The sequence below is a fragment of the Plectrocnemia conspersa genome, unplaced genomic scaffold, assembly GCF_051122295.1.
Source record: "Plectrocnemia conspersa isolate PC_06_02 unplaced genomic scaffold, ASM5112229v1 ptg000004l, whole genome shotgun sequence".
Lineage (NCBI taxonomy): Eukaryota > Metazoa > Arthropoda > Insecta > Trichoptera > Polycentropodidae > Plectrocnemia > Plectrocnemia conspersa.
Genome location: NW_028277168.1, coordinates 2,971,131 through 2,998,193, shown reverse-complemented (window position 1 = coordinate 2,998,193; position 27,063 = coordinate 2,971,131). Strand labels below are relative to the sequence as shown.

Sequence of the window (27,063 nt, the reverse complement as noted above, 5' to 3'; positions counted from 1 at the left end):
TCAAAAATAAAAATACTAATGCAGCAGCTCAATCTGTGTCTAATTGCAACCCGTCACCATCTAATAGTATCAAAGTCAAAGTTATGATAGTCAAAGTTAAAATAAAACATCCAAATAGTCTTGCTTCATTATAAGTGTTTTAGATAAATATACGGGATTCAACCGTACGTAATATATTTTTATATCAGTAACTGCTTTTTCTCTGATTCCTCCAAGCGTTATTCAGATAAACAAGAACGAGCAGATCAGAGATCAAAGAGACTCCACTCTCTTATTATATTTTTTAAGCAAAATCGACTATTTAGGGGATTGCTATTAATTTAATAACTCAATTCTTATGTCATTTTACATAAGAATCTTGTTCTTGCGACAGCAAAAAAGATCAAAATTTTTGTAGGGATGACTGAAAAAATGTTAATAGAGAATTATAATGATGCCGAATAATACATATAAAAAAATAAAACGCTCTTAAAACGAAATAATTTATTAAACGTTTCTCGCATAAACATTTATACTACACACATAAGTATTGACTATCCAAAATTTCTTATCGTAATCGGAATGTTTTAAAGCGCAACTATTAAAAATACAACATACACAACGACAGTCTTGTTAAAGCTACGACAATAAAATAATAACAGCCTTTGCGTTAGATTAAAATAGACTTTTGTTAAATCACATTTTATAAAAACTTTTGAGACGTCAGACTACTAACAAAGAATATACACGTCAACATTTTAACTAAATATATAAAGTGAAACCATATTTTTAACCACATTAATGGTTATAACATTAATATAAACGACCGTCATTTATAATAAATATATTGATGTTAGAAATCTTAAACTAAACATTTGGATTATCACTCTTTGTATTTTATAAAGTATTAAAAATTGTTTAAAATAATACTGAATCAATTCCAATATACTTTATTATCTTGTTCAATTAAAGAGATTCTGTTTGGTTTAATTAATCTTAAGTTACTATTGTCTTTTAGCAATGATCTATAAAATTTAAATCTATTCGTGTTGTGCTGTGGCAAGAGGTACAGTCTCTTCTTTGGTTTGTATTGTACTATCGTCCAAAGGAATTTTTTCAACAATCGACGATGGCGACTCTTCGTCGCTCACTGGTGGCGGTTGCGGTTGAACAAAAGTTCCACTATTGACTTCCTCAATTGCACGTCGAAGCTAAAGTATAACAAATGACTATTTATGCATTAAATCCTTTTATATTTGCTTAATTTTAAATTTATATTTACCTCTTTCAATCCGACTACTCCGACAAGTTTACCGATAGCTGTCACGTACGCCATGTTTACACCGACCATCGAAAATAACGAATGGACCTTCAACAATGACGTTTTTTCGACTAGTTGAAATGGAGCTGGATCAACGCGGCAAACGTAACCGTCTCCAGAGGCTTTTTTAGTGTCTCTCATATTCATGAAATCGGCAGGTTGAGACATTTCTCCTTGTTCCCAAGCGCGTTGTTCGGCAATTGACATATCACATACTCTTTCTCCAGGCTAAAATAAAAAATATAATCTTATAAAAATTAATTGCGGTAGTCCTTTTATGCTGCTGAAGAATTTAGATCCTCCAAAACTTAGTTTTGGATGCCAAGGCAATGAGCAATAAAAACATTGTTTGTAGTTACACGGTGAAGGGTACCATATAATTGGGAATAAAAAATGGGATAGCGTCATCTCTAAAATAATACTCATATTTTGAAAATATCTGATAAGATCAACAGAATCAAATTTTATCAAAAACTACACTTAAGAGATATTTTTATTAATAGGTAGTGCATAATTAAGCTTCATAAAAACAACTCGCGTTACTGTTTCAACTCCGAACATTGCACTATTATGTATGGTGAGAATTGCTATATAAGATTTGGATTCATAAAAAGGCCTTTGAAATATGGTGACTTAAGACTAATGTTGAAAAAGCAACACTACAGTACTAAACCGTACACACTAAAAAAAATCTACCCGGCAAAGGCTGCAAGAACTAGGTAGATTTCAGTATATAAAAAAAATAGTTTTAATTTTAATTTTTATATTATTTTAAATTTATTACATATTTTTTTTTAATTTCTAATTTTTTCTTTTAAGTTTATTAACAAATTGCGATTTTTTTTAATAGTTGCCATTTTGAAACAACATATTTTTAAAACTTCAAAAGAAAAAAATATTTTAATTTTTATTGTACAGTATTTTAAAGCTCTACTTTTTTCTCTAATATATTTTTTAACGAGGTTACGAATTTTTAATTTTTTTTAATACTTGCCATTTTTAGACAAGATGCGTATTAGACTAGCTTTCGAATTTAGCTGAGATATTTTTAAGATCTACTTTTAGTCTAGATATTTAAAAGAAGAATAAGTTTCGTGGGAATATGATTTAAGCTACGGCAGTTATCGAGTCCAAAAATTGTTTAATAAAACATTAACGACAGAAGAATATTTTTTACCTCTACTTTTTTGTCTAGATTATTTTTAATGGAGTTTTTGAATTTTTGAAATAGCCTTCATTTTGAAACAAGTTGGGAGATCAGCTTGACTGACAAACTAAATAGGATATTTACAAAGTGTATTTTTAAAGCAAGTTTCATGTCAATATAATCACAATTATGACAGCCAATGTTTCTTCAAAAATGGTTTATTCCCACATGTTTCTTAAGAAATCCATCTAACAATAAAAAACTTCCCAATTTGTCCAATACCTTAATACACAAACTTATACCGAAAAAGCCATTTTGAAACTAATATAGACATAGAATTCAAATCTGGAGTTCAAAATTTTCAATCAAAAACATTGAGATGCATTACAGGTGCCTAATGGTTTATGATAAAATAGACGTTTTATTGAGTTACATGGTACATTTAAAAATTATGTGCTTTTAAAATGGATAAACAATTACCAACTGCACTTTCTTGTTGATCAATGTGTTTCTAGTAGTACTCATAGGTGTAGGCGGAGGACTGTATTCATCGGCGCCATCGCTCGGACTTCCAGGATCTGCATTTCCGCTCTCAGGATCAGGATTCACGTCTTGTAGTGTAGTGGATTTCTTAAAAATGGCATCAAACGCCATCCTAATCCTACTTTCGGCGCCAGTTACGGTGCTGTACACCGAAGAATGAGGCATGGGACTCGTCGGCGACGTCATTGCGCTCTGAGACAGTTGAGGGCGCATCAGAGTGAACGAGTTGGTCTTTTTGAGGATCGACTTGGGTCTGAAGAGTGCGCCTGAAAAGTGAATTAGTGAAAATATTTGCATGGTTGAGTTTATTTAAATAAGCGATAGAAAACAAAGCAGATGGTTATGAATCGATTCGGTGAATAAGCGATAAGAGTGTAATAATAGTGCCACTGCGATAGATAAATATGAAATTCACCAGGTAATAAACCAGTATTGTCGGTGCTCATCGTGGACGTTCCGTGTTTAAGAGATCCGGGAACTTGCAATTTTAAAATGTCAGGCGCCGGTGACACCTATATTAACGTTATTTAAAATATGAAGAAATTTTGCAATTCAACCAACACATCTTTAAATTTAAGACTTTATATAGTGAGTCAATGGGTTCATAAGTGAATCAGTCACTGCAGAAGAGGCTTCAGTCACATTTTTAACAAAATTGGATTATCTATAGTTTTAAAATTACTAAATGTACAAAAAAAGTTCAAAGTGCAAACGAGATTCTTCAATAACCTATTAAAAAGTCGATGGATATTAAAAAAGAGATAGTTGCCATAATTGTGATAGTGATAAATCGGTTAAGGATCTTAAAAAAAGGTTACCAGCGAAAATGTTGAATAAATGTCTCGTAAATACATAAAATATGCCCACTTTACATACATACATATATTGCACACTGAGTAAAATAATTCAAGTCTGAAATACAGTGGTACCTCGGTTTTCATCGATAATTCGTTCGAAAACAATCGTTAAAATCCGAAACCGACGAAAACCAAGGCAATTATTTGTAGTATGTATTAACACTCGCAATCAATAAAAAAAAGCACAAAAACACTAACACTGGTAAGCTAACGCCGACGAAATCCGAGGCAACCAACGAAAACTAAGACAATTTTTTCTCGGAAAAAATCGACGATAACCGAAGTCAACGAAAACCGAGGTACCACTGTAGTTATTTTTGAGTTTGATCTGAACGAATTCAGTATTTTTTTTACTAAATAAAACGATTGATTAATTATTCTCGTTACGCAAAGGATAGTCTAACTTGATACTTAGTAGACAATAACAAATAGTCTGTTTCCGCCCTGGATCGAAAACAGGAACTTTGGCACTTCGCTTCCGACTTGGAACAAACGAGAGTTTAGCGAAACTCGCACCATACGGAGCTACACCAAGTATCGATATGTCCCTTAAAAGACTGAAAAAGCAGGTGCTTTTAAGAAGTCATTAGAATACAAGAATTCAACCAGATCTTCTATTTGACTTTGAGACTAATGTAAGACTATAAGAATAAATACAATAGACCCCCAATAACACAGTAAATTGGGGCGCGTTATTTGGGTGCCTGTTACTTATTATGTGTGAGCGAGCCAAGGGGAGGATATCTCACCACACATACGTATTGCAAAAAATTATATGAGTATTTTCTAGTCCCCCAACTACATACACACAAATAGCACGTTCACAATTTACCATGTTATTGGAGGGGTAAATATTAAAAATAATTTATAATTGAAAATTTTGTATCTAAAAATATTAACACATACATCCAAAGGCATATTTCTCATATATACGTGTTCAAATATATTTTAATTATTATTAATATATCAAAATACTACTAGGGTGCTATATGTAGACATCTATGAAAAAAAATATGAAAATAGCCAAGTTCTAAATTATTAATAAAAATAATACTTCACTCGAGACTAACTTTACGCGTTACACATAGATCTGAGTGTTTATTTATATTATTTACACTATATAAGAAGATTTTTGTCATATAGTTAAGATTTCATATAATTATTTTTAATATTAGAACACTTTCGCTATCACAAAATATACAAAAAAGTTGTAGATGCATTGGACTGAAGCATATTCTGCAGTGATTGATTTGTTTATATTATGAAAAAAATACAACCTCAAAGCGAGAGGGTCTTCGCTTTCTTCTTTGTTCTTCGCGAGCCTTTTCGGCTGCTTCTTGTTGCCACTGTGCTGCCACCTAAAGATGAATTCCTTCATTTAGATTATTATAATAAAACAAAAAGCACATGAAATGTTAAATAAATACAAACATGTAATCTTCTTTCACGACCCACATGTTTATCAATCAATCTGACCAATTCGGCTCGTTGCACCGATCCTAAGAGTACCATAGATTCGGGAGAGTCGACCAATGGCAAAGAACGCAAATGCTAAAATGAACAATAAAACGTTAATAATATATTCTATAGATTCTTTATCGTTGATATTTAAAATAAAATACTTTATTCTCCTTCAAAATATCCTTTAACTTCTGATATGTGATCTTATTCCAGATGTATTTGACGTTACGCTCCATGAAGTCTTCAACGTTCATGTTGTACATTGCTTAAAAAGTGACATGATTATTATTTAGTTTTTATGATGTAAAAATAAATTGAATATACCTGTATGTCCAGTGAGCAAATCAGGTAGATAAGGCAGTTTCTTGATCAATATTATAGAATCGTAAGCGCTCGGTTGGAAGAATGATGCTACAGCGTTAGACACCAAAACGGCCACTACTAAAGGAATGACGTGTGTGACTTGACCTGTCATTTCAAGCACAATAACAGCCACAGAAACTGTGTGAGTTACAGCTCCGGATATAGCAGCTGCTCCAACGCACGCGTATCCACCTTAAAATATGCGCTAAAATAAAATCTTGAATAACAAGATTCTTATAGATCAATATAAAAAATACCTGGTAATATCGGAGAAATATAATTGCCCAATCTGAGACCTTGCGGATACATGATGTGAACCAATTCGCCGACAATTCGTCCAAGGGCCGCGCCAATTTTGAACATTGGGATGAAAACGCCGGCCGGTACAGGAATCGTCGATGCCAGGATTGTTAAAAGAAACTATGCATAAAATATAATGTTTCAACTGTTGACGTTAAGTTAAAAATATAGACAAATTGAGTACAAACCGTTGAAACCATGAACGCAGAAAGACTCACGAATAAACCAGAATGAGGGGTGCTCCAATGTTTCATTATTTCCATTTGATCTACATTTAAATCGTGAGACGTCCAAGTGAAATTTGCAAATAAGCTCATTACCTGTAATGTTTCAGTCATGATTAGATACTTCATTTGTGATTAGAGTTGTATTAAAATGAACTGACTTGATCGTGAGTCGTTAAGTCCGCTGCCATGTACTGCCCAAGTCCTGATGGAAACGTAATAGATGTTACGATTAATGCGATTATTCCAGGATATATGAAACGACTGAAAAAAATCTAAAATTAGATGGTTCGATCAAGTCGTTTATGAAATGATTCAACTGAATACTTACTTCTTTTGAAGAAATTGATTGATGTTTTTACTGTTTCTTATGAACATTACGTATTGCCGATGCATCCAGACGTACGAAGCTCCAATCAAACCAGATAAAGCCCTGAATGTATTACAATAGTCTTCATTATATTCGATTTGCGTGTTTGTATAAGTTGTTAAATGTAATATTCACCCTAGCAAAGCAAACACAATCAGTTCTTGAGGATCGAACGGAAAGTCCATGGGAAAGTTTGTCGGAAACATGGCCGTTACGGTATGAGCGCCACCGGACCAAACGGCGAGCAAACGAAACACCTACAAATTATCGAATAATGATGCTTCTGTAAAGAAATTGCAACGTTCTGAAGCTAATCTATGTGCTAGGACTATGAATCGATATGATTGCCTAACCATTGCGCCACAGACGGCAGCGAAGAATCCGCGCCAATAATTTCTGACTGCAAAGTAAACGGTTGTTACTTCGATGGAGAAGAGAACACCTAAAAAATTTTAAAATAGTATAATATGTAAATCATTTTCTTAGATAATATTGTGAGAGTTTTAACAATGGCATTTAGAAAGCTGCAACAACAAAAATTTTGTTTAACAGTACATAAGAAGATATACACAATATTCATGCAGGCTTAATTATCATCAATTACCACAACATAAAAACTCTTTAAACCGTTTTTTTCATAAACTTCGATAGGTTATACTAATGGCCTTGTGTATATACACATATATTAAAATTATCAGAAGGTTGACCACAACTTGAAAGTTAGGCTTTGTATTAAAAGTGAAGCTAAACAATAACGCAATTGGCTCTAAATTAGCTTTTTCCCCACTCATTTTTTTAACTTCATCTCTTATGTAAATACAACGCAATAATAAGTTAAATAGTTAAATTAGCAATGTCTATGCTTTCATCAACTTGAATAGCAAAAAAAAATATTATTTTAAATTTCATTAATTGTTCCCCGATTATCACAGCACAAACTAAACCTCAAGGTTGGTAGTCCTATTATGATGCTGAACAATTTAGATCCACCAAAACTGTGCAATTAAACACAAATATAAGTCTGAATATTATATTTATGTTCTCATGAATCTGATTGATTCATAACAGTTTTGTTTAATTTATAAGCCCTTAAATAATCATACCTCCAATTGGTGCTGCAAAACACGAGCCGACGCCGACGGCGCAAGCCGCAGCCAACATTTCACTAGTTCGAGATTCATTTTCATAAATACCCTGAAAAGACGTGACTAGTTTGCTGAGTAGCGAAGCGACCATAGATGCAATATGCACAAACGGACCCTGAAACATAAATTATTAAAACATCACACTTTAACTATGTTCTCAATTATTATAATTACTTCTTTTCCCAATGGCATTCCGCTCCCAAGCGTCGCAGTCAATCCGACGACTTTGGCTACGAGCGTTCTAAACGTTAAATATTCTTTCAATGGCACTCCTCTCAATATCGTCTTCATTTCGGGGATTCCAGAACCTAAATTATTAATTATATTTATTTGAAGAGGACCGAAAATTGATGAAGGAGAATGGATGCTGGAAAAAAATTGAGAAAAACAGGATAAAGAGGAAATTGCTTGTGGTGGAGCACCGAGGAAAAAGATATTTTGTTTCTTTTTTAAAATCTAACCTATTGCTTGTGGTGCTACAATGTGAACAAATCCCGAAGAAAACAATATTAGGCATACTGGTAATGACGCCCAGGCTAAATATTTAGTAACTATATCGCCAGCTATATCACGGTACATCCATATCCTTGCTGTAACATAAATATAAAATAAAATTTTATTGATACTATTTACGTACATATACACTTATCCCTCGATTTATGTTGTTTAAAAAAAACATTTTTTTAAATACTTCAAATTAAACATATTTGGTTTCACGCATAAAGCGTGGCGATGTATAACCACATGGGTTAATAGCTTATTCGCACTTCTTGCACTTGATCTACATCTTGACCCTCTTCCACTACCCATGAAGTTGCTTTTTATATTTGTATGTATACATATAAAAACACAGATTCATGTATAATTAATTACAAGTGAAATACCAAGTATTTTATTATAGGTTTTAAGCTTCGCTATATTTATTTACCGATTAATTTTTGCTCATAGATGTCTATGTATCAAATAATTTACAATATGTAATACAGACATCTTGTAGTCAACGAATTACTTTTATTATGGTAAGAAATAATAAATATTATATTTTACGTACCAATATTATACAACAGCTTGAATGCATTAAAACGATAGTAACATTAATCATAGTTTCATTTATTTAACGGTCGTTAAATTATATTGTGTATACCATTGTATACATACCGTTGTTACACATTGATATGCCGCGGTCCATGACGAAACTGAGAAGCGCCATAATGATACCCAAAAGCGCTAAAAACACCCAATCTTCACCCAAGCGTGCAAAAGTATGACTCCAACAATATCCTGAAAAGAACAAAGCATATCTTAGCACATGAATAATTATATATTTCAGCATAAATTTCACAAATATACTTAGTGCTTTAGTGAATTTTCCTGATCTAGTCGCCGAGAGTTCTTTCTTACGGGCTCGGTCATCTTTTCTTCTCCGCCTCTCTAACCTTCTTAGTCTCTTGGATTCTTCACGGGCTGCGCTACCGAGATCACTCGTGTAGCGACCATACATCTATTTAAAATTCATATATAACATTTTAATAATGTGTAATTAAGTAAAAGTTATAATCAATGAGATTACTCTCGACTGTATTAAGTGGATTCCGGTTATCGTGTGATATCAGATAATCTAAAATTATTTTAGTACAGCGATAAAGCAACGCAAACAAAGAAGCAAACTGGGACGGTAAGATGCTTTTAATTGGAAAAAATTGCCCTCATTGGATCTTTGTGGAAAAGTAGTTTTAAATAATATGTAGATTTTGCATTAAACAGACAATACGCTTAAGAGTAAAAAGTGAGATTAAAATAAAATAAAGCTGGGTTTAATAATATTTATATTTCTTTATTACATTATAGATATGTACGTGTTTACGCAGTACGATTTTTTTATATTTAAAATCAAGATAGTAATTGAATCTGAAGCAATGCCATGCGCACAAAATTATGCAGCAGTTTACCTGTGAGTAACTTAGAAACATATAGTCAATTTGCAAGATGTGACGGAGCGTCATCCGAAAAATTACAGTTATTTTATACAATTATGTAAGATTCATTTCTTAACGATGACAATAATTTAAATGAGCATTATATAAAATATTTGCTCCTTAAAACGAATTATTTGTGCATTACTGTTGGACAGATTAGGTGCGAACGAGCGAGTATTGGTCAGGACAGTGAACACCTTATTAATAACTCTGCAACAAATCCTTTTTCGAGGAAAAAATCCAAAGATTTACCTTACATAAATGAACAAACAATTCGTTTTATGGAACAAAGTATTTATTTGAATGCACATATCTCTCAAAATAATTATATGTTAAATAACACCCTTTCTTAACTTTCTGATATTACAATATACTTTTAAAAAAAAAATTAAAAATTATTCTCAAGACAGTTTTATAAGCTCATGTGTGTCTTATTATACAATGAATATTCAGAAAGTCAATATACAACTTATATAATACTAATACAAGTGAAAGATTTAACTCAGTTAGCAAAACGCAGTTAAAACTAGTGTTTATTGAGCCTTAGTCATAGTCAAATTTTAGACATAGGCAGCCAGCTCATTAACAAACACGACCATACCCTATTTGGGCTTTTATTTCAGCGCCGGCGCACATAGTGGGGGCGTGCATTATCAACAAAATAGCAAAAATATTAGTTTTATTGTTTTTAAATGCATATTTTATAATTTTTAATTCATTTTAAATCCGTCAGTTGTTTTTATCCATTTTTATAAGATACAAAAAATTGTTATATTTGTGTGTGAGGAGGGAAAGTTAATTTGATGCGAGCCTGCAAATGTCTTCTGCATTTCAAAAATGTTATTTATTACTTCTTTCTAACAATTATACTAGAGTCGGTTAATTTATACGGTTATTTTTATTTATTTTATTTTATTATCTGATATTTCTGATTTTTTACTACGTCTTAAGTTTCACAGTGGTTTAATATCAATTAATTAAATATTTCCGTTACACTTAAAATGGGCAGAAAGCGTGAATTTGTGAGTGCAAAATGCGAATTAATGAGTGCATTTTCAAAAAATCAGCTGGCATGCCTAGATTCTACATTTTTTATATTTTGCTGTAACCTGACAAGCGTAAGCCCAATGCGTCACAGCGGGGTAAATCAGTATAAACTGCATAAGTTAATCAGACATACAGAACATCTACAATAAGTATTAACCACCAGACTGAATGTCTGGAAGTCTGTGACCTAATTAATTAAAAAACTATTATATATATTATAATTTACAGTCAATAGATGTCACTTTGCAATTAGATCAGGTTTTTATTAATAGCAAATTTTTATAAACATAAAATCGAGCTTGCTGCGGGGATCTGAGCCCGTGGCCTCTCAATTACCAGTCTGGATCTTACGGACTACAGTTTTCCTATTTTTGTGTCAAACACCTCGTAAAGCATAACTTTGGTGGTGGGTCACAAGTTTTTATTAGAGGGCCGTTTCTGCTTTAGCTACATGTAAATTGAATTAATTTCAAGGAATTGAGCAGCTATCAAATAAAGAATGATAAATAACTCTCTGCACAGCCCAGAATATTTTTTTAAATTTATTTATTTATGTAAGAGTTGACATACAAATATTAAACTCATATCAACACCACTATAAATTATGTTATATATATACAATAAAATTGCTTATTGTGTACATATATGTATTTTATTTACATTTTAATTTATTTAATACAAAACCGCAGGCACGTAATACATAAAATGCACATTTTTATAAAATAATGATTGTTTTTCATCCTTCAATATAATTTATAAACAATACAAAACACTTGTGTGATTTTAAGTACAATTAATTCAGGAATTATAAACATTTTTTTTATTAAAACTTTAAAACATCAAATAATCTTACAATCCAATCCTGGATAAAAAAATGACATATTTGGCACAAGTTTATACTAGATATGAGATTCGGTTTATTTAGCATTGATATTTGTTTAATTTTTTTAATTTTACACCTTACTTGATCACCAGGTGTTGTGAACATTTTTTCATAATATAATTATTTGAATTTAAAATGTTTTTTTTTATTACTACTTCTATTTTAACGTCTTTTTTCCTGTGAATATGTTATAGTGAATTTCGCTACATACATATGTATATACAATATTACTATTTTTTGCAAAGACAGACAGAAATGGTTTTATAACCGCGCAGTTCCAAGATATCCAGCCATAAAACGCAACGACCTCGTTTCCTACGAGAGGAAAACCCTACGTCTTATAACGATAACGACGGTTGAGAACCACTGTTCGGGATGGATGACGCGGTCGGCGATAATCGTGAAATTATTACAGTAAACATAAAACGGTAGTGTGTGAGTATTAAGTTCCGTTTGCATGTACAAACCTTGAAATCGTTTCATTCTTTAGATTCTTGATGAAATCACATGCGTATGACGAAAAAATATATTATACATATATGTAGTCAAATACACTACAAAAATAAAGGATTGTATTGAAATTTCAGAATAACAGTTCATTGGCATCGTCGGCAAAGAGAATATAATGGAAATTCCATATAAACTATCGCCATATGCAAGAATTCGAGCAGTTATTCATTGTTGAGACAAAGGACTCATTATTTATTGCACCAAGTTATAAATTTGGATGATAAATGGCTCGTTTGCTATAATACAAAGACTATTGCTATCTAAGTACATAACTATAACAATATTTTTAACACATTGACTACCCAGGCGCCGATTATCGTTCTAAATAAACAAATTTTTGTCTCAAAATAATAGCTACCCAAAAGTTTAGGCTATTGTGTTATACTGCGCAGGCAATATTTTTTAATATAATTGTAGCTAATTAAAATTAAAAAAAATATTTAAAAACTATTTTATTTTGAAACTTCAATTATTTTTTTAAATTAGTTACTAAAGTGAATTTTGACGTATAATAATTATTAATTATATGCACTATATAAATATTAAGCCTTTGAGCAGTATCGCCGTACATGTACGGTGGTCAATCTTTGACTGTTTTGAAGTAAGTAAAATAGTAATATATTAAATATATAACTGAAGAAATAATATTTTTTTTAATTTTGATTTGATTTAATGTAAATGATTTTTATAAAAAATAATAAAAAGAAATTAAAGAACATAACAAAAAATATTTTTTATACAGTGAAATCTTAATATTATTCTCAAATTTGGATCAAAATATTTCGTTATATAAATGAAAACATTTTGTATGAAAGTTTTTCGGAGACAAATTTAAGATACGGTATACTGCGAATTTCGTTAGTTGTATTCGTTACAAAGAGATTTCACAGTATTTATTTTATAAAAAATATATTCAGAGCCTGTGAAGTGAATAATATATAAAAAATATGTAAAATAAATCAAAGAAATAAAACTGTTTTTTTATTTTTTTACTATAAATGCAGTATAAAATAATAATAAATAAATAACATAAATAATTACATAAAAATACGTAAAATTAACTCATGCTCAGATGAATAATAATAAAAAAATAGCAAATGTGTATAAATTAGCTCACTACTCAAAGAGTTAACTGTGAGCGTGAATGCCATAAGAGCACCGGTGTACACATTTTTTTTAAATATTTAAATACACCGTTTTTTTTTACAAAAAGCGTTGTTTTAAAAAACAACGCTTTTTTTACTAAAGTAACATCAACAGAAACATGCATATTGCAGATAAATAATATAAAAAAACGTTGTTATAAATAGCAATTTTTGATAGAAAAAATTGAAATATTTTATATATTGTCATTTAGATGTCTCTATGCTTATTTTGTGCTTTTGCCTCAATTCAACCATAACAAATTATAAACTTGAAATATTTAAATTATCATATTTTTGTCTTTATCACAAATATCCTGATGATTATTTTTAAAGATATTTTTTTAGATTGATTTGTATAATTGACCGTGAAATACCTATTAGGAAGTGTCTGTTTTTCTTTCTCTTGACCAGTTGATGTTGTTTATTGGCTTCGAAGACACATTTTTTCATATTTTGCTTCCGTGTTTCGATGTATATTTAGACACTTGATTTGTGAACTATTGTGAGTCTCGATAAAGCTTACTGATGCCACTAAATTTATGTTATATTTTACGGATGGTTATGAAAGTTTCTAAGAAACTCGGCGACTTTACTTAGTCTCCAGATTCAAAGTTTATCGCAAAAAGTTTGCGGTCTTATAATTAAGATCGATAGGTCAAGCTACCAGGTTTATCGATATTTATTGACACAACATAAAACAATTGTTATCGCTTTTGGCGATCGATATTTTCAGTGTCCAGGCGGACCGTATGTTACGAAATGCTATATGATAATGCTCCTTATAACAAAAAGACTATTTTAATTAAAAATATATTTTAATAGGTCTAATAGTGCTTTTCGTGAAATATTTTATGTTAATTATCTTTAGTGAACTTTTTTTTTAGCCCCATAATTCCAAAAGATAGTTCACAACTCAAATTTTATGAAACATACATAATAAATAAATAATAATCCTCACTGTTGAAGAATTCGCATAATGCTATGCATTGGTCTACACAGGGCTTTTTTTGTCATATAATGCGGTGGAACCAGTGGCGTAGCTAGGGTATGTGGTGCCCGGGGCGATCCTTAAAATTGCCGCCCCCCCCCCTATACATTTTTTGCATGGTCAAAAAATCAGCATTTCTTAAAATAATTATTTGGTTATTGTTAAGCTCTTGCTATTCGTGGATATATATATATATATATATATATATATATATATATATATATATATATATATATATATATATATATATATATATATATATCCCCTCGCCCCACCATAGCTACGCCACTGGGTGGAACGGCGTTCCGGCACCTTTTTTTACAGTATTTTTAATGTTTATAAAACATTGACAGTCTGCGTAACATTTCATTTCTTTATTTTTACGTAAATATGACGTCATTATTTTCATTTTACTTTTTTTTTAAAGATTTTAAATGAGTGAGAATCAAATGTAGAACATCTAAACCGAATTTTGACCAATATGAGAGCGCAAAAAACAATTATCCTTTCTCAGAAGTCAAAAATCCACGTCAAAAGCAATAAAATCGTGCCGTCGCCGTTGCAGTGCGCCGTTGCGACGGCGCCGACACGATTTTATTGCTTTTAACGTGAATTTTTGACTTCAGAGAAGTGATAATTGTTTTTGCGCCCTCCTATTGACCAAAATTCGGTTTGAATATACTTTAATCAACACTCTCATATCAATAAATTTTGTTTAATTTTTAATGCTCTTCGTGGCATAGGAAATGCTGCTTTAAATATGATTTTTTTTAGTAAAACGCTCGACAAAAAGTGGTTTCCGGCACCTTTTTTGTTTAAAAAAAAGCCCTAGGCCTACATATGTGCAGATGTAATTTGGCAACCCTAATTTTGATGACAAAATAAACCTATTTGTACGCAAAAAAAGTAGCGTGACCTATGATGGACTCTGTATTTACTGCCGGGCATCGAACTTTGGAACCACTTACTGAGAAATAATTAAGACAGAAAATCACACACGAAAATATCAATCATTTAACAAAAGCAATAATTGAAATTCTTGTACAAGCGATTATTATTTTTGTGCATATAGGAAAACCAACTTGCTGTTATTTGTTTAGAAAATATTTTAGTGATTAAGGAATACAACATTAAAGGTAATATACAAAAATTATGATTTAGTATAAAAAAGCTATGCACTATTTTACTTGAAAATAAAAAATCTTACATTGAAACAGTTGAGAATTTGTCTAGAGGAAAATATATTTATTTCACTGAAATATTCTTTGGAATAAATAATAACAATTTTCTATTAAAAAAACGGAATTGTTAGATTGAGCAGAGGTAAAAAATATGGTTAAATATTTTTACTCAAAAGTTTGAATAATAATCATGAAAATAATGTTGTTTGTATTTCTGTTTGTTGCACGTTGAAAATTTATGTGCAAAACAAATCGACGTAACATAATTAATAACGTTGTAATATAAATGATTAACTATATCAGATATCATAGAGAATTAAAAAAAGTATTTTTTTAGGATAACGATGCTGGATATGCTTTTCAGTGATTTTTAAATAAAACTGTTTATGGATAAAATAAAATAATCGGCGAATAATTTTTGTCCCTATTTTACATATTTCTGCTTTTGAAGAATAACTAAAGAAGTCATTCCTTTCTCGACTGGTGAAAGATTCTAGATTTTGCAAATATTTAATTAATGACATCAATGTCTGGTTTCTACGATTATATAATTTTTCAGTCAAAATTTCGAGCTCAGCTCAGAATTTGTATCTTTCAATCATTTTAACAAAAAAAATGAAGGCCCCTTCAGCTGTCAATAACAATCGTGAGACAATTGTCAATAACACCTGTTGCTACTTTACAAAAACAATAATAAAAAACCTTTTTGTATTATCTAAAAAAAATATATAGCCTTAAAACATTTTGCATTCTGCCGATTTCTTATCGGAGCGGGTTCTTAGATCACCAATGCAAAGATAAAACCGCCGGCCGGTTAGGGTAATAGAAAATCGCAAAATAAAATGAAATACTTTCGATTTTCGGAGAAGTAAGCATATTTTCAAACATCTGGCACGAATTCATTCGGAAAGGTTTTAAGGCATTCGAGTGTATTCATTAATCCCCAATATGAAGTTTGCCGCTAATACTTGGACCTACGCATACCACCGGTTGAGAGCCACTGAAGTATATCATTGTTATTGATATGAAGCATGAGAAACTAGGATCAACATTTTTTCGCTGTCAACAGTATCAAAGTTGTATCGTCGCGTAAATCGACCGTTAAGTGTTAAAAATAAAGAATTGATTTTAGAGATCAGAAAGATTGATATTTGTTGTTTTGAAAATAAGTAAAAATATTTCATCATTATTTTATCATAATCTGTATCGTATTTATTTTTTAAATATGTATATTTAATGATTCTTAACATAATTTTTTATTGGTACGCGATCCACACTTTGACGTTTACTGATTTTACCATTGTGAATAGAAAAAAACGATCATTACGAAACTGTATTTTAAATTTGACGTTAAAACGTTAGCTTATTAGAAAGTTATGATGGTTTAAAAAAATAAGTTTAGGTTCTAATTTACCCAAATAAGCATTTTTAGTAATAATCCCTGGTATGCAATGTGTTAAGCCAAGTTGAATGTACGGTATTCAACTCTGGGGATCAACTAGCTACTCGAACTTAATAATTCAGAGGTTTCAAAATAAAACGTTAAAAGTGATATTGGATGCTTCGTGGTATGTCTCAAACATATTCACAAAGACTTGAAAATTAAAATTAGCGAGGAATAAGTAGAAATTACAAGACGGAAATACAAGTAAAGACTGGAGAAATACGACAATTGTCCAGTAAATTGATTATGGAGAGATCGGCTGGAAGATTAAAGAGGAAAAATATTGATTTACAGTTGTGCTGATGAATCGTTAATGGGCGATTCACCCACGCGAGATTTAATGATGGAAGCATTGTTGAATGTCAGGATGAAAAGACAGATTGCAAAAAATATTTATATCTATTTTATAATTATTAAGTAATTAAGGAAATATTTTATACTCGTCCAGTATAAACTATGTAAAATAAATAAATAACTAAATCTAAATATTAAGAATATAAGCATTCTTCAAACAATAACTGAGAATGCATCAAACAATAATTGAAATTAATTCTTCATATAATCAATAGTGGGTTAAATATCAATGTCAAAAATCGAATTATTTTATTTATATAAAATAATAATAATAATAAGCTGACTTCCACTTGTAGCAGTAGTTATATTTATATTGAGATTTTTTAAGCCATCTGTGATTCCACAGCAAGGTAATTCTACTATTGTGGCATTTTAAAGACCCGTCCCGAAGGACAGGCAACAAAAAATTGTAAAGATTCGTTCGAGTGCCCCCCTCCACGGAAATCTTTAGTAAAAGGCGAAAGATTTATTCGTTTTGAAGGGAGACCAGAGTAAAGAATGAGGGGATAAAACCAAGACTATAAGCGAACCAGAAAAGCGAAACATAATAGTGACATCTAGGCGGCTGAATTAAAAATTACTTAAAATCAAGTATTCAATTTGTATAAATAATTTTTACTAAAAAAATAAAAAAAAAGTAAATCTAAAATAAAAAAATCTATATTTATGTGGCTCCCAAACGTTTGTCTCGTGACCCTATGTGTATTTTATTTATACTATTTATTTATGAAGAACCGGTAGTGAGAAATTTTATGATTTTTCTTTAAAAACCGATATTATATATAAAATATACGGAGTAGTAAGTTATAAGATATATGTATTAGATAAAAAAAAAAACATTATCATGTGATTTTATAACTGAAATATAATTTTTAGGAAAAAATGGTATGAGTTTCCAAACTGCTTATTTCTTAAAAAAAATTAAAAAAAATAGTGACACTTTTGTTTTGGGTACTTGAACATGCAGGATTCGAAGGCCATATGCTAAATTTTAATAAAAAAAAGTGTTGAATCAAAAAATTATCGCTGCGCGGTAACTTGATTACTTAAGGAAGTGCCACGCGTTGAGATTATTGTGACACTACATGATAGAGGATGGATCGAATCGGTATTCGGCTGCTAGACAGGATGCACAAATGCCAAAATGACCGACATATTAAACTTTATCAAGAGAAACAAAGTGTACATAATTGGTGTATGGCAGGCTGACACAGCACTTGAACACAGCGTTAAGACGAGACGGACAGGAAGTGTCGTTTGTGGCCGAAATGTGGCACGAGTGAAATGCTATGATATAGTGTGAATAATATGACATTAGAATAAAATGTATTAACTAATGCAGCACAATGTCATATTAACTTTATAAATAAATATCTGGAAGGTCTGATCCCAATCCATAAAATACAATATCTAGTATTCGATAAGAGTATCTATTTTTAAATTACTGTGTAACAATCGAGCTACAGACGAATCAAGGACTATTTGACACGATTCTTAGTGGAATAGAACTTACGGATATTATTTATTAATCAAGAGTAGTTCTTTAGTTGTATAATAGATTTTTGCGATACGTTGTTCATACTGAAGGATACATATATAAAAGTTGATCAAACTTCTGTTTTTAAATTGAAAAAAAAATTAAATATAGATTCGGATATTTTTGTTAATGGAACATTTATTTCATTAATTATGAAAAATAATATTAATTAAATGGCGGATGTTGGTTTTTAGGTGCGTTATATCGCATGATCCTGGCGGCCAGTTGCCCCACTTGAATTTGGCCAAAAAAATGCATGCCATTTAATGAAATACTGTGTAACCCGCATTAAGAAATAAATTATAATTGAAAATCTTTTTTATTTTCTGTTTATGTTATATGCACCCCCCCCCCCCGGAAAAATCTAAAATGTTCCTGATTCTAAGCTAGAAATTCTCGGGTTATCCATAAATATTTTTTAAAATATGTCATTTCAGTGAAATTATATCGGAATACATTTTCACCGGTAGATATATATTTTTGCCAGTGAAAATATAATTTATCTGGCAGATCCTAGTAAAATTATATGATTTCAACTTTTCCATACGTAGTAATACTAAGGGTAGGCAAAATAAAGGACGCTTTTTTTATGAAAAGTATTTTACCAAAAAAAAATATTATTCTACTAAATAATCTCCATCTTCAGATACAATTTTATACAAGTTTTTAATTCCACATTTGTAAAAACTGACTGGCTGTGAGTTAAAATATTCGGATATAACGGAATTTGAGAAAACGATTATTTTCATAGTTTTAATAATATCGATATGAAACTTTTTCTAAAAATAGCTCTTGTAAATGGCACCCCGACAAAGCCGCGCAGGACAATCCCGCGCCGACATAGTCGCGCAAAGTCAAAACAAAATTCATTTTATAACATGGTTTTTATTTATTAATAATTACAAATATATATAGGAAAAGGGAGGCGTCTCGCTACCGCTCGCGCCGATTTCACTGTAGAACCAAACAACCTAACTTTTTTTTAATGATATTGTATTGATTTATTTTCATTTCGGTATATTTTGTAACTGTCCAGCATCATCCAATCTATGACTAACTGTTCAAAAAGTGAATCACTAGTGATAGAGCTGTCCACAAAACAAAATAATTAGAATTAAAAAAATCATTTTCTTTCATTTTATTCAATTTTATAATTTTGATTTGCGCGGCAATGTCGGGGTTGTATTGCGCGGGATTGTCTTGCGCGGCTATGTTGGGGCGGCTTAGTCGGCGCGGGATTGTCCGGCGCGGCTTTGTCGGGTCCCCCTTGTAAATATGTAGTTCGTAAGCTAATCAGGAAAAGGTATTCAAAACATAGAAATAAAAGTACGACACAATATAAAAAAATGGGATTTTTACATGTTTTGTCATTTATGTTGGATACAAAAAAAAACGAAGCAACGATGATTGCAGTAGTTTTAATCATATTGATATTAACTTGTTCTAAAAATAGCTCACTTAAGTATTTCGGCTAAAGTTCGTCAATCTTGTTTTAAAATGGGAGTTATTAAAAAAATGTAGAGAAAAAATTAAACAGCTAAAAGCGTTTAAAAATAGTAATAAAAAAAATACTAAAAAATAATATTATATGTAAAAATTTAAAAAACCTAAAAAGATCATAGAGACAAAAGTAAAAAAGGCAAAAAATGTTTTTAAAAAATAATATAAAAATTAAAATAAAAACTTTTTTTACAGCAATTTACCAAATTCTTCCGGCATTAAAATATTCTTAAAAATACACCTAATAACATATCCTATATTTTTCTGCTCATATTTAATACATATTTTTTAAAATAAATAAATATTTTAAGAAAAAATGTCACTCCCAAATAAAAAATATTTCTCCTGGTTCAATACCAAACTAAAGAGCAATTGACTCAAAAACAGCTATTTCAAAAAAAACATGAAATTAAGCTATTATATATTTTTAGTTAAGTCAGTTATGCAGAATATGTAATATGCGCCAATTATACTTAAAACCATAAGGAAGACAAAAAAGTTTCAAGCGTTCCGAACCGGGGTATACATTGGCCCCTGATATATCCTCGTAAATATTACACATATGTATTTAAAATATTAAAATGTAAAATTGATAACTTAATATTTGACTAATTTACAGCAGAAACAAAAAATTAGATAAGACAACTTTAAAATAGGAAAATAAAATAATATCTCATTTTTCTTGATAACAATTTTATGAGTTATTTTCACCCAAAAGTGGAGTTAGCAAATTTACACTTTAAGCCATCGATATACATATTTATATTTACAATAATATCTTGGTAACGTAATTTACTTCTATACAAAGAATAAAATTTCGTCTTACAATAATTTTTATTTAAAATAAAATCATAATTCTATGTAACACGCTCAACACACTGATGATGATGATATGATAGAATCTGAAAGCTAAGTTATTAAATATTATAAAGACTTCTAGTGTTTTACAACAGCTAAGTCTATGTCATGAATCATGATGAAGCGGTAGAAATACAACATAGAAAAAATAATGCAGATAATCTGTTTTGTGGTTTGTAATAACAATAATGATAAGATTTATGTGTGTTAAAGTGATTGATTTAATGCCGTCACAAAACGCGCATAACATTAACAACCTTCACAAAGTACAGACACTTGAAAAATCCCACAATGTCTTAACAGCCATCTCAAAAGTTTAACTACAAGATATCATTGCTTTTTTCATCTCGCTCGCTCGGTATGCAAAAATAATTTTCAATAAATGTCCAAAGTACCTCGCGAGACCGGGCCGTAAAAAGTTTTCCCTTATGCTCTCTCAAAGGGAGCGTGTTTTTCATATATATTTTTTCCCAGTCATCCATCTCGACAGAGAGGACCGTTTTACGAGAGTTTGCCCTGGCAAAGTTGAATTTCATAAAACGAACGGGCGCAATTTGTTCGCGACTCACGTATTGTGTAACGACAATTTTAGTATTCCGGCCGACTTTGATTCTGCTCTCTGTCGGAAAAATCATGTATGGAACTTCGAAACTCCACCACGTAATATATCGCGATCCTCTCAGATTATGCGCGCGATATACGAGACGAGTGCACGCTCGAGAACTTTAAAATTTTAAGATAGGATAGCGAAGAAAAGGCATTACAATGAAATTGATCGGAATTAAGATACTTTCAGGAAATGTTCAAAACTTATTATGAAACCATTAGCCTGTTTGATTGATCAAGGATGGTGGTTTAAAGCTTTAAATAAATAATATGCGGCATGCTATACACCAGGGATGGTCAAACTTCATGCCAGTACGAGCCACATCTCAAAGACCGGAGACGCGATAATTTTTTTTTGATGGAATCAAAAAATATTAGTTATAAATTATATTTACATAAATATATTTGTATAGATGCATACTATTTTTAACAGCAAACGGACAAATAAAAAAATTAAAATTAAATAGTGAATTAATTATTGAATTTGTAGGTCTGGACTTGTTTTGCCAAGCATAGTTTGTTAGGGCTGTACACAGCAACTCCGTAAGGTGTTGAATCATGAATTTTGTCATCATGGTTTGATTTGATGAATTTCATAGACGAGTACAGGGATTCGCAGGAATAGATTGTACCCACAGAACAGAGAGTATATAGAAGCGGCATTCGCGGTAAAAAAAACAAACTCTCTGGCCTTGTCACGCCGTGTGCGACGGATCTCGTCGGAGCAAATCGGAAGGAAAATTAATATAAATTTTCGTGCATCTTGAGTTGTCAACTTATTCACACCCACCGTTTTTTGCCATGATTTTTTAAAAGAAGCATTTTAAAATTAAAGATAGAGGATAAAAGACTCTCGATATAAACTTCTTACTAATTGTACTACAGCTAATATAATATAGGTATGTAATATTTTATAAATTAGTTATTAATTTTTTTTTAAATAGTGAAAAAAATAAAAAATAATCAGTTTTCGTTACAATGAAAACATTTTGTATAAATTTTTCAGAGAAAAATTGAAGATTCGTTATACTGGGAATTTCGTTATTTCGATATTCGTTACAAAGATATTTCACTGTATATACCAAGGGGATGCTAGAGACTGTCTAAAAAATCTCATATGACATAACGGCGTTCATTTAAATTGATAATTTAAATACATCAAAAAACACAAGGACTTCAGTATCAATAATATATATCATGGCATGATATTTTTTTAATTTTTTCCTTAAATTTAACCATGAACTTTTTGTTTTATATTCTTATTTTTTATTAAATTAAGCAAATAGCTAATTGAAAATATGAAAATGGTTATAAAGCAGTAATATTATATATAATTAGTATGTCTATTCAATTGTTTATATTATTTAAATAAACGTATTTAAAAAATGGCATGATAAAAAACCATGATTTTTATTTTCAAGACCTGATGATATAGTTAAAGGAAACAATAAATAGTGTATCATAGATTTATTTTTAAGATATGATACTGTGCCCGGATCTCTGGGAGGCTGCTTAGGCTGCCCGGGCGGTAGTTACGCTACTTGCTAAGGCCGTTGCTATGAAAAGGGAAAGAATATATACGGTTACATATAAACAAATTTCAAAAATAACAAATACGTTGTTGATAAAGCCGTTACTTACGAAATTAAATACATACAGTTACATTTCATCACTATATTACATACAATAAAATTAACCCTTAATTTAATTTTTTTTTTAAGTCAGAAAAATATTTCTCTATATAGTAATGAAAAAATAATAATAAATATATATTGAAAATCAAATTTAAACTATTTTAGTACAAATATGCAACATTATGAAAATAAGGAATTAATTAAGCCATATAGAAATTTCATTATAGTTTACCATGGAACAAAGGGTTTAATATATATATATATTTATTGCAGCATCTAAAATGTAACTCTATATTTGATTAACAACAACAAAAGACTATTATATTAAATAATTGCTATTTTGAGCGAAATCTAAAATAGCTAGGTTTTAATTAAAAAATCGCGCTAATTTCAAGCGACACAAATAAAGTTTAACTCCCCTGGCAATTTATTCACACGTTGTCGAGCTGTAGTGGCGTTAATCGCTCGCTTCTAAAAAGTAACGAGGCTTTAACCACTCAACTAAATGGGTCGAATTTGTTTTAGTAAATCTCATTTAAAGCGGGGTTCTTAAATACTTACAGTTTGTGTGGACAACTCCTTAAGCCGATTAAATACTATTTTATAAATGTATATAATTCAACATTATAAAAATAATATTTCAACCAGACACGAGTTGGAGAATTGCAGATTTTGAATTTATAATAATTGGCTAAAACATATTGAAAGTTATTCAAATTAAAATATTATTTATTAAAATTTAAATTGAGCTCGATATCGAAAAAGCTTTTGATACTTTTAATATTTTTGACTAAAAAACAACTGTAGTAACTAGTTACTACAATATATGTCTGTCGACGGTTTTTTGCGCTACGCATGCGCTCATAAATTCGAGCTTCAAGCTCATAATCTTGCGCTACACTTGCGTATTATTGAATTTTACTTTGTTTGTCGGCCTTTTAAATATTTTAAATAGTACATTCAAACAATACGAACTAGACACTATTGTGCGTCATTATACTGATAATTAAAATTCCATATTTGTTATCAATGCGCCTGACTGACCTATCGATGTCGCCAAGTGACCATCGCTCCTGTTCGAGGTGTCATCGCTCGAACGTTTCTCAGAATGTTAAGCGTGCAAATTGAGACCGCTAACTATGCCAAGGGCTATATTTGCGTCGTCATCTCACACATGGGAAATCACCGTTGCTCTCTTAACGCGAGAAACCACCAGGACAACGCAAATTGAGCCATCACCAAAAATAAACTGCCATGCTTTTTTCATCGGACATTTGATACAGAGTCCATTAGCACGTGTCAATTAGTCGAAAATGCTCGAAAGCCCTTTGATATGTGTATTTTCAGACACGTCACGAATTTTCATATGAACCAATTAAAAATAGGTAAAGTCATCAGATTCTGCTTTCAGCAAATAATGTGTATCAATATATCAAATAACCACACAAAAATATCAGCGATTTTTAAAATTATATTTGTATCGTTTATTGATGTAGACATGCTGTATGTATTTTTTTTTCTGTTGCAGGGATCTAAATATACGTTTTGAGCAATGTTTGAAGAATACGGTGGATGAGAAAGGAGTACGCAAAAAAATCCATTGATTTTTCTATCGACTTCTTGAATACATGAGGGCGAGCGCTGTCTTGGTATAAAACTACCCTTCTTTAAATTATAATAGAAGGTGTTTTTTTATTATCTGAGTCGCTTTTAAACGAATTTACTGAGCACACTACGTTTCTGTCGTAATTGTTTGCATATAATCCAATAACACAATGAATTATCCCCTTTATATCCCACCGAATATATAACATTATCTTATTGGGGTGTAATCCTGTTCTCGGGGTTGGAATTGAGGGTCGATTGGCATCAAACCACGTCGTGTGTTAAAGTCAAGGAGCCACTTCTCATCTTCAGTAACAATTCGATTCAAAAATAAATCTTTTCTGTTCTAGAATCATTAATTATTGGAATATCGAGAATCAATACACCCAAAAATGTATTGAAGTAAAATGTCAACAAGCAATATGTATTACAAACAATTACAACGACGCAATATTTTTTTTAAATAAAAGAAAAATCTATGTTAAAAAAATATATCGCTGCTAATATTGCAGTTTGAATATTAAATATACAAAAAATGGGCAATTAATATCATCATAATAAATTACACAATCAATGATTTTTTAAAAATGACACTATTGTGTAAAATGAATATATAATACATATGTAAGCTCACATATAAATTATATCTTTATGGCAAAAAAATACAAAATTGTTGTATAGTTGTCAAATCTATACATATTCAATTGTAGTTTCAATATTTTCTTAAAGGTTGAGAATCTCTGATTGTATGTATTTATAAAAATATTATAATAGATTAAATTTATGTATGTAAATCCCTTTGCCAAGTTTCAAACATCAAACAGCAAATAGATATAATAATTATATATTTTTACAAAGATCTGATTGTATCTATTTTAGATATAATAGCTATCTTGTTACATAATATAGTCTTTGAAATATATGTAAAATGTATAATATAACGAAGACTTGAACAAGAAAGTTGGTCATTATCATTAGACAGAAACACTGAGCGAGCATTAGTCTCGTTCTAAATGACCCCTTGATATGCTGTTCATCCATCAAGTGAAGATATTATATAATTATTGCAAATTAGATAAGAACACTCGTACGATCCTCTCCCTTCAGGTTGATACAGCGGACAAGGGTCATCACCATTATGTCCTCAATTTTGTTCTACGTCAACCATGACATGTTTTACGCACATGCTCTAAAACATAATCAGTATAATATGTAAATTGAATGAGGTTATTCATTCCACTGCAAAGATTATGACCATTTATCAATCGAAGTCAGTTTCCTTTGAAAATGTTAGACAAGATCGACGGTCGGACATGTATTACGTACCGTTTCATACATTTTTGGTACAAAGTGTGAATAATCTGTACTAGTGACGCTAGACATTCGTTAATCCATAACATGCAAAGTGCTGAAATGACACATTCATATTTAAATTATGTGTAGAATGCATTTGCATACTAAAAATAATATTAATGCTCAAAGTTTAGTTAATATATGGAGTAAAAAATACAAAAGTATAGTATAATTCAAATGAACATATCAGTTATTCGATTGTTTATTATGAAACATATATATATATCTCATATAAATACAATAAAGATAGGCGATAATAGAAAAAGACAAGAGACACTTAAAGGTATCGATAATCATGTTATTGAATCATGAATTATGACTCATGTGCGATGTTTTAGTTTATTTTGATTGAAACGAATTTGTTTATTTGTACAATCGTTTCTTGGAAATCCTTGTAACATTAGAAAGTGACTTGTTAACGTAATTTTTTCGACAGTTTCAGATTATGAAAAAGTTTAATCTTGATAGTTGATAGTTGAATGTTGAATGTGCATATGTTATGTTTATAATATGCGATAATTAATTACGAAGATATAAATTGTGCAAACGTGTCAATAAAAAGCATTTTTTGTATGGAAATATGTCAGATAATGTAAAGGTCGGAAGAGTAAATATGAATATTGATAATTACCAAAGTATTTTGATAACCGAGTCCGCCTTCCTCATCCGAAGTGTCTGGATTCGCCATAATGAAGCCGGCAGAACCTCACCCGTCAACAGCTGAGTACAACT

The 27,063-nt window shown here is 30.6% G+C and overlaps 1 protein-coding gene and 1 non-coding gene across 8 annotated transcripts; both read right to left on the bottom strand.

Moving 5' to 3' along the window:
• Positions 1–468: 468 nt before the first annotated feature.
• ClC-a (chloride channel protein 2) lies at positions 469–27,063 on the bottom strand. 7 transcript variants are annotated; one of them, XM_088184993.1, is made up of 20 exons: positions 26,963–27,063; positions 9,061–9,211; positions 8,869–8,991; positions 8,172–8,300; positions 7,885–8,018; positions 7,669–7,825; positions 6,919–7,007; positions 6,701–6,822; positions 6,527–6,628; positions 6,357–6,459; positions 6,160–6,291; positions 5,929–6,091; positions 5,633–5,863; positions 5,470–5,573; positions 5,279–5,398; positions 5,125–5,205; positions 3,406–3,502; positions 2,928–3,256; positions 1,262–1,528; positions 469–1,190 (listed from the first exon to the last, which is right to left on the bottom strand). In XM_088184993.1, exons 1-20 carry the CDS (start codon positions 27,017–27,019, stop codon positions 1,020–1,022), a joined length of 2,862 nt encoding a protein of 953 aa, XP_088041119.1. In that variant the 5' UTR covers positions 27,020–27,063; the 3' UTR covers positions 469–1,019. The 7 variants fall into 7 exon arrangements, 4 of the variants coding, with proteins under 4 accessions (XP_088041119.1, XP_088041121.1, XP_088041118.1 ...); XM_088184995.1 differs by having other exon boundaries at positions 6,357–6,400; XR_015809425.1 differs by lacking the exon at positions 3,406–3,502.
• On the bottom strand, positions 17,617–17,733 carry LOC148235643 (U5 spliceosomal RNA). Its single transcript, XR_015809472.1, has one exon. It is a non-coding gene; the product is annotated as a U5 spliceosomal RNA (small nuclear RNA).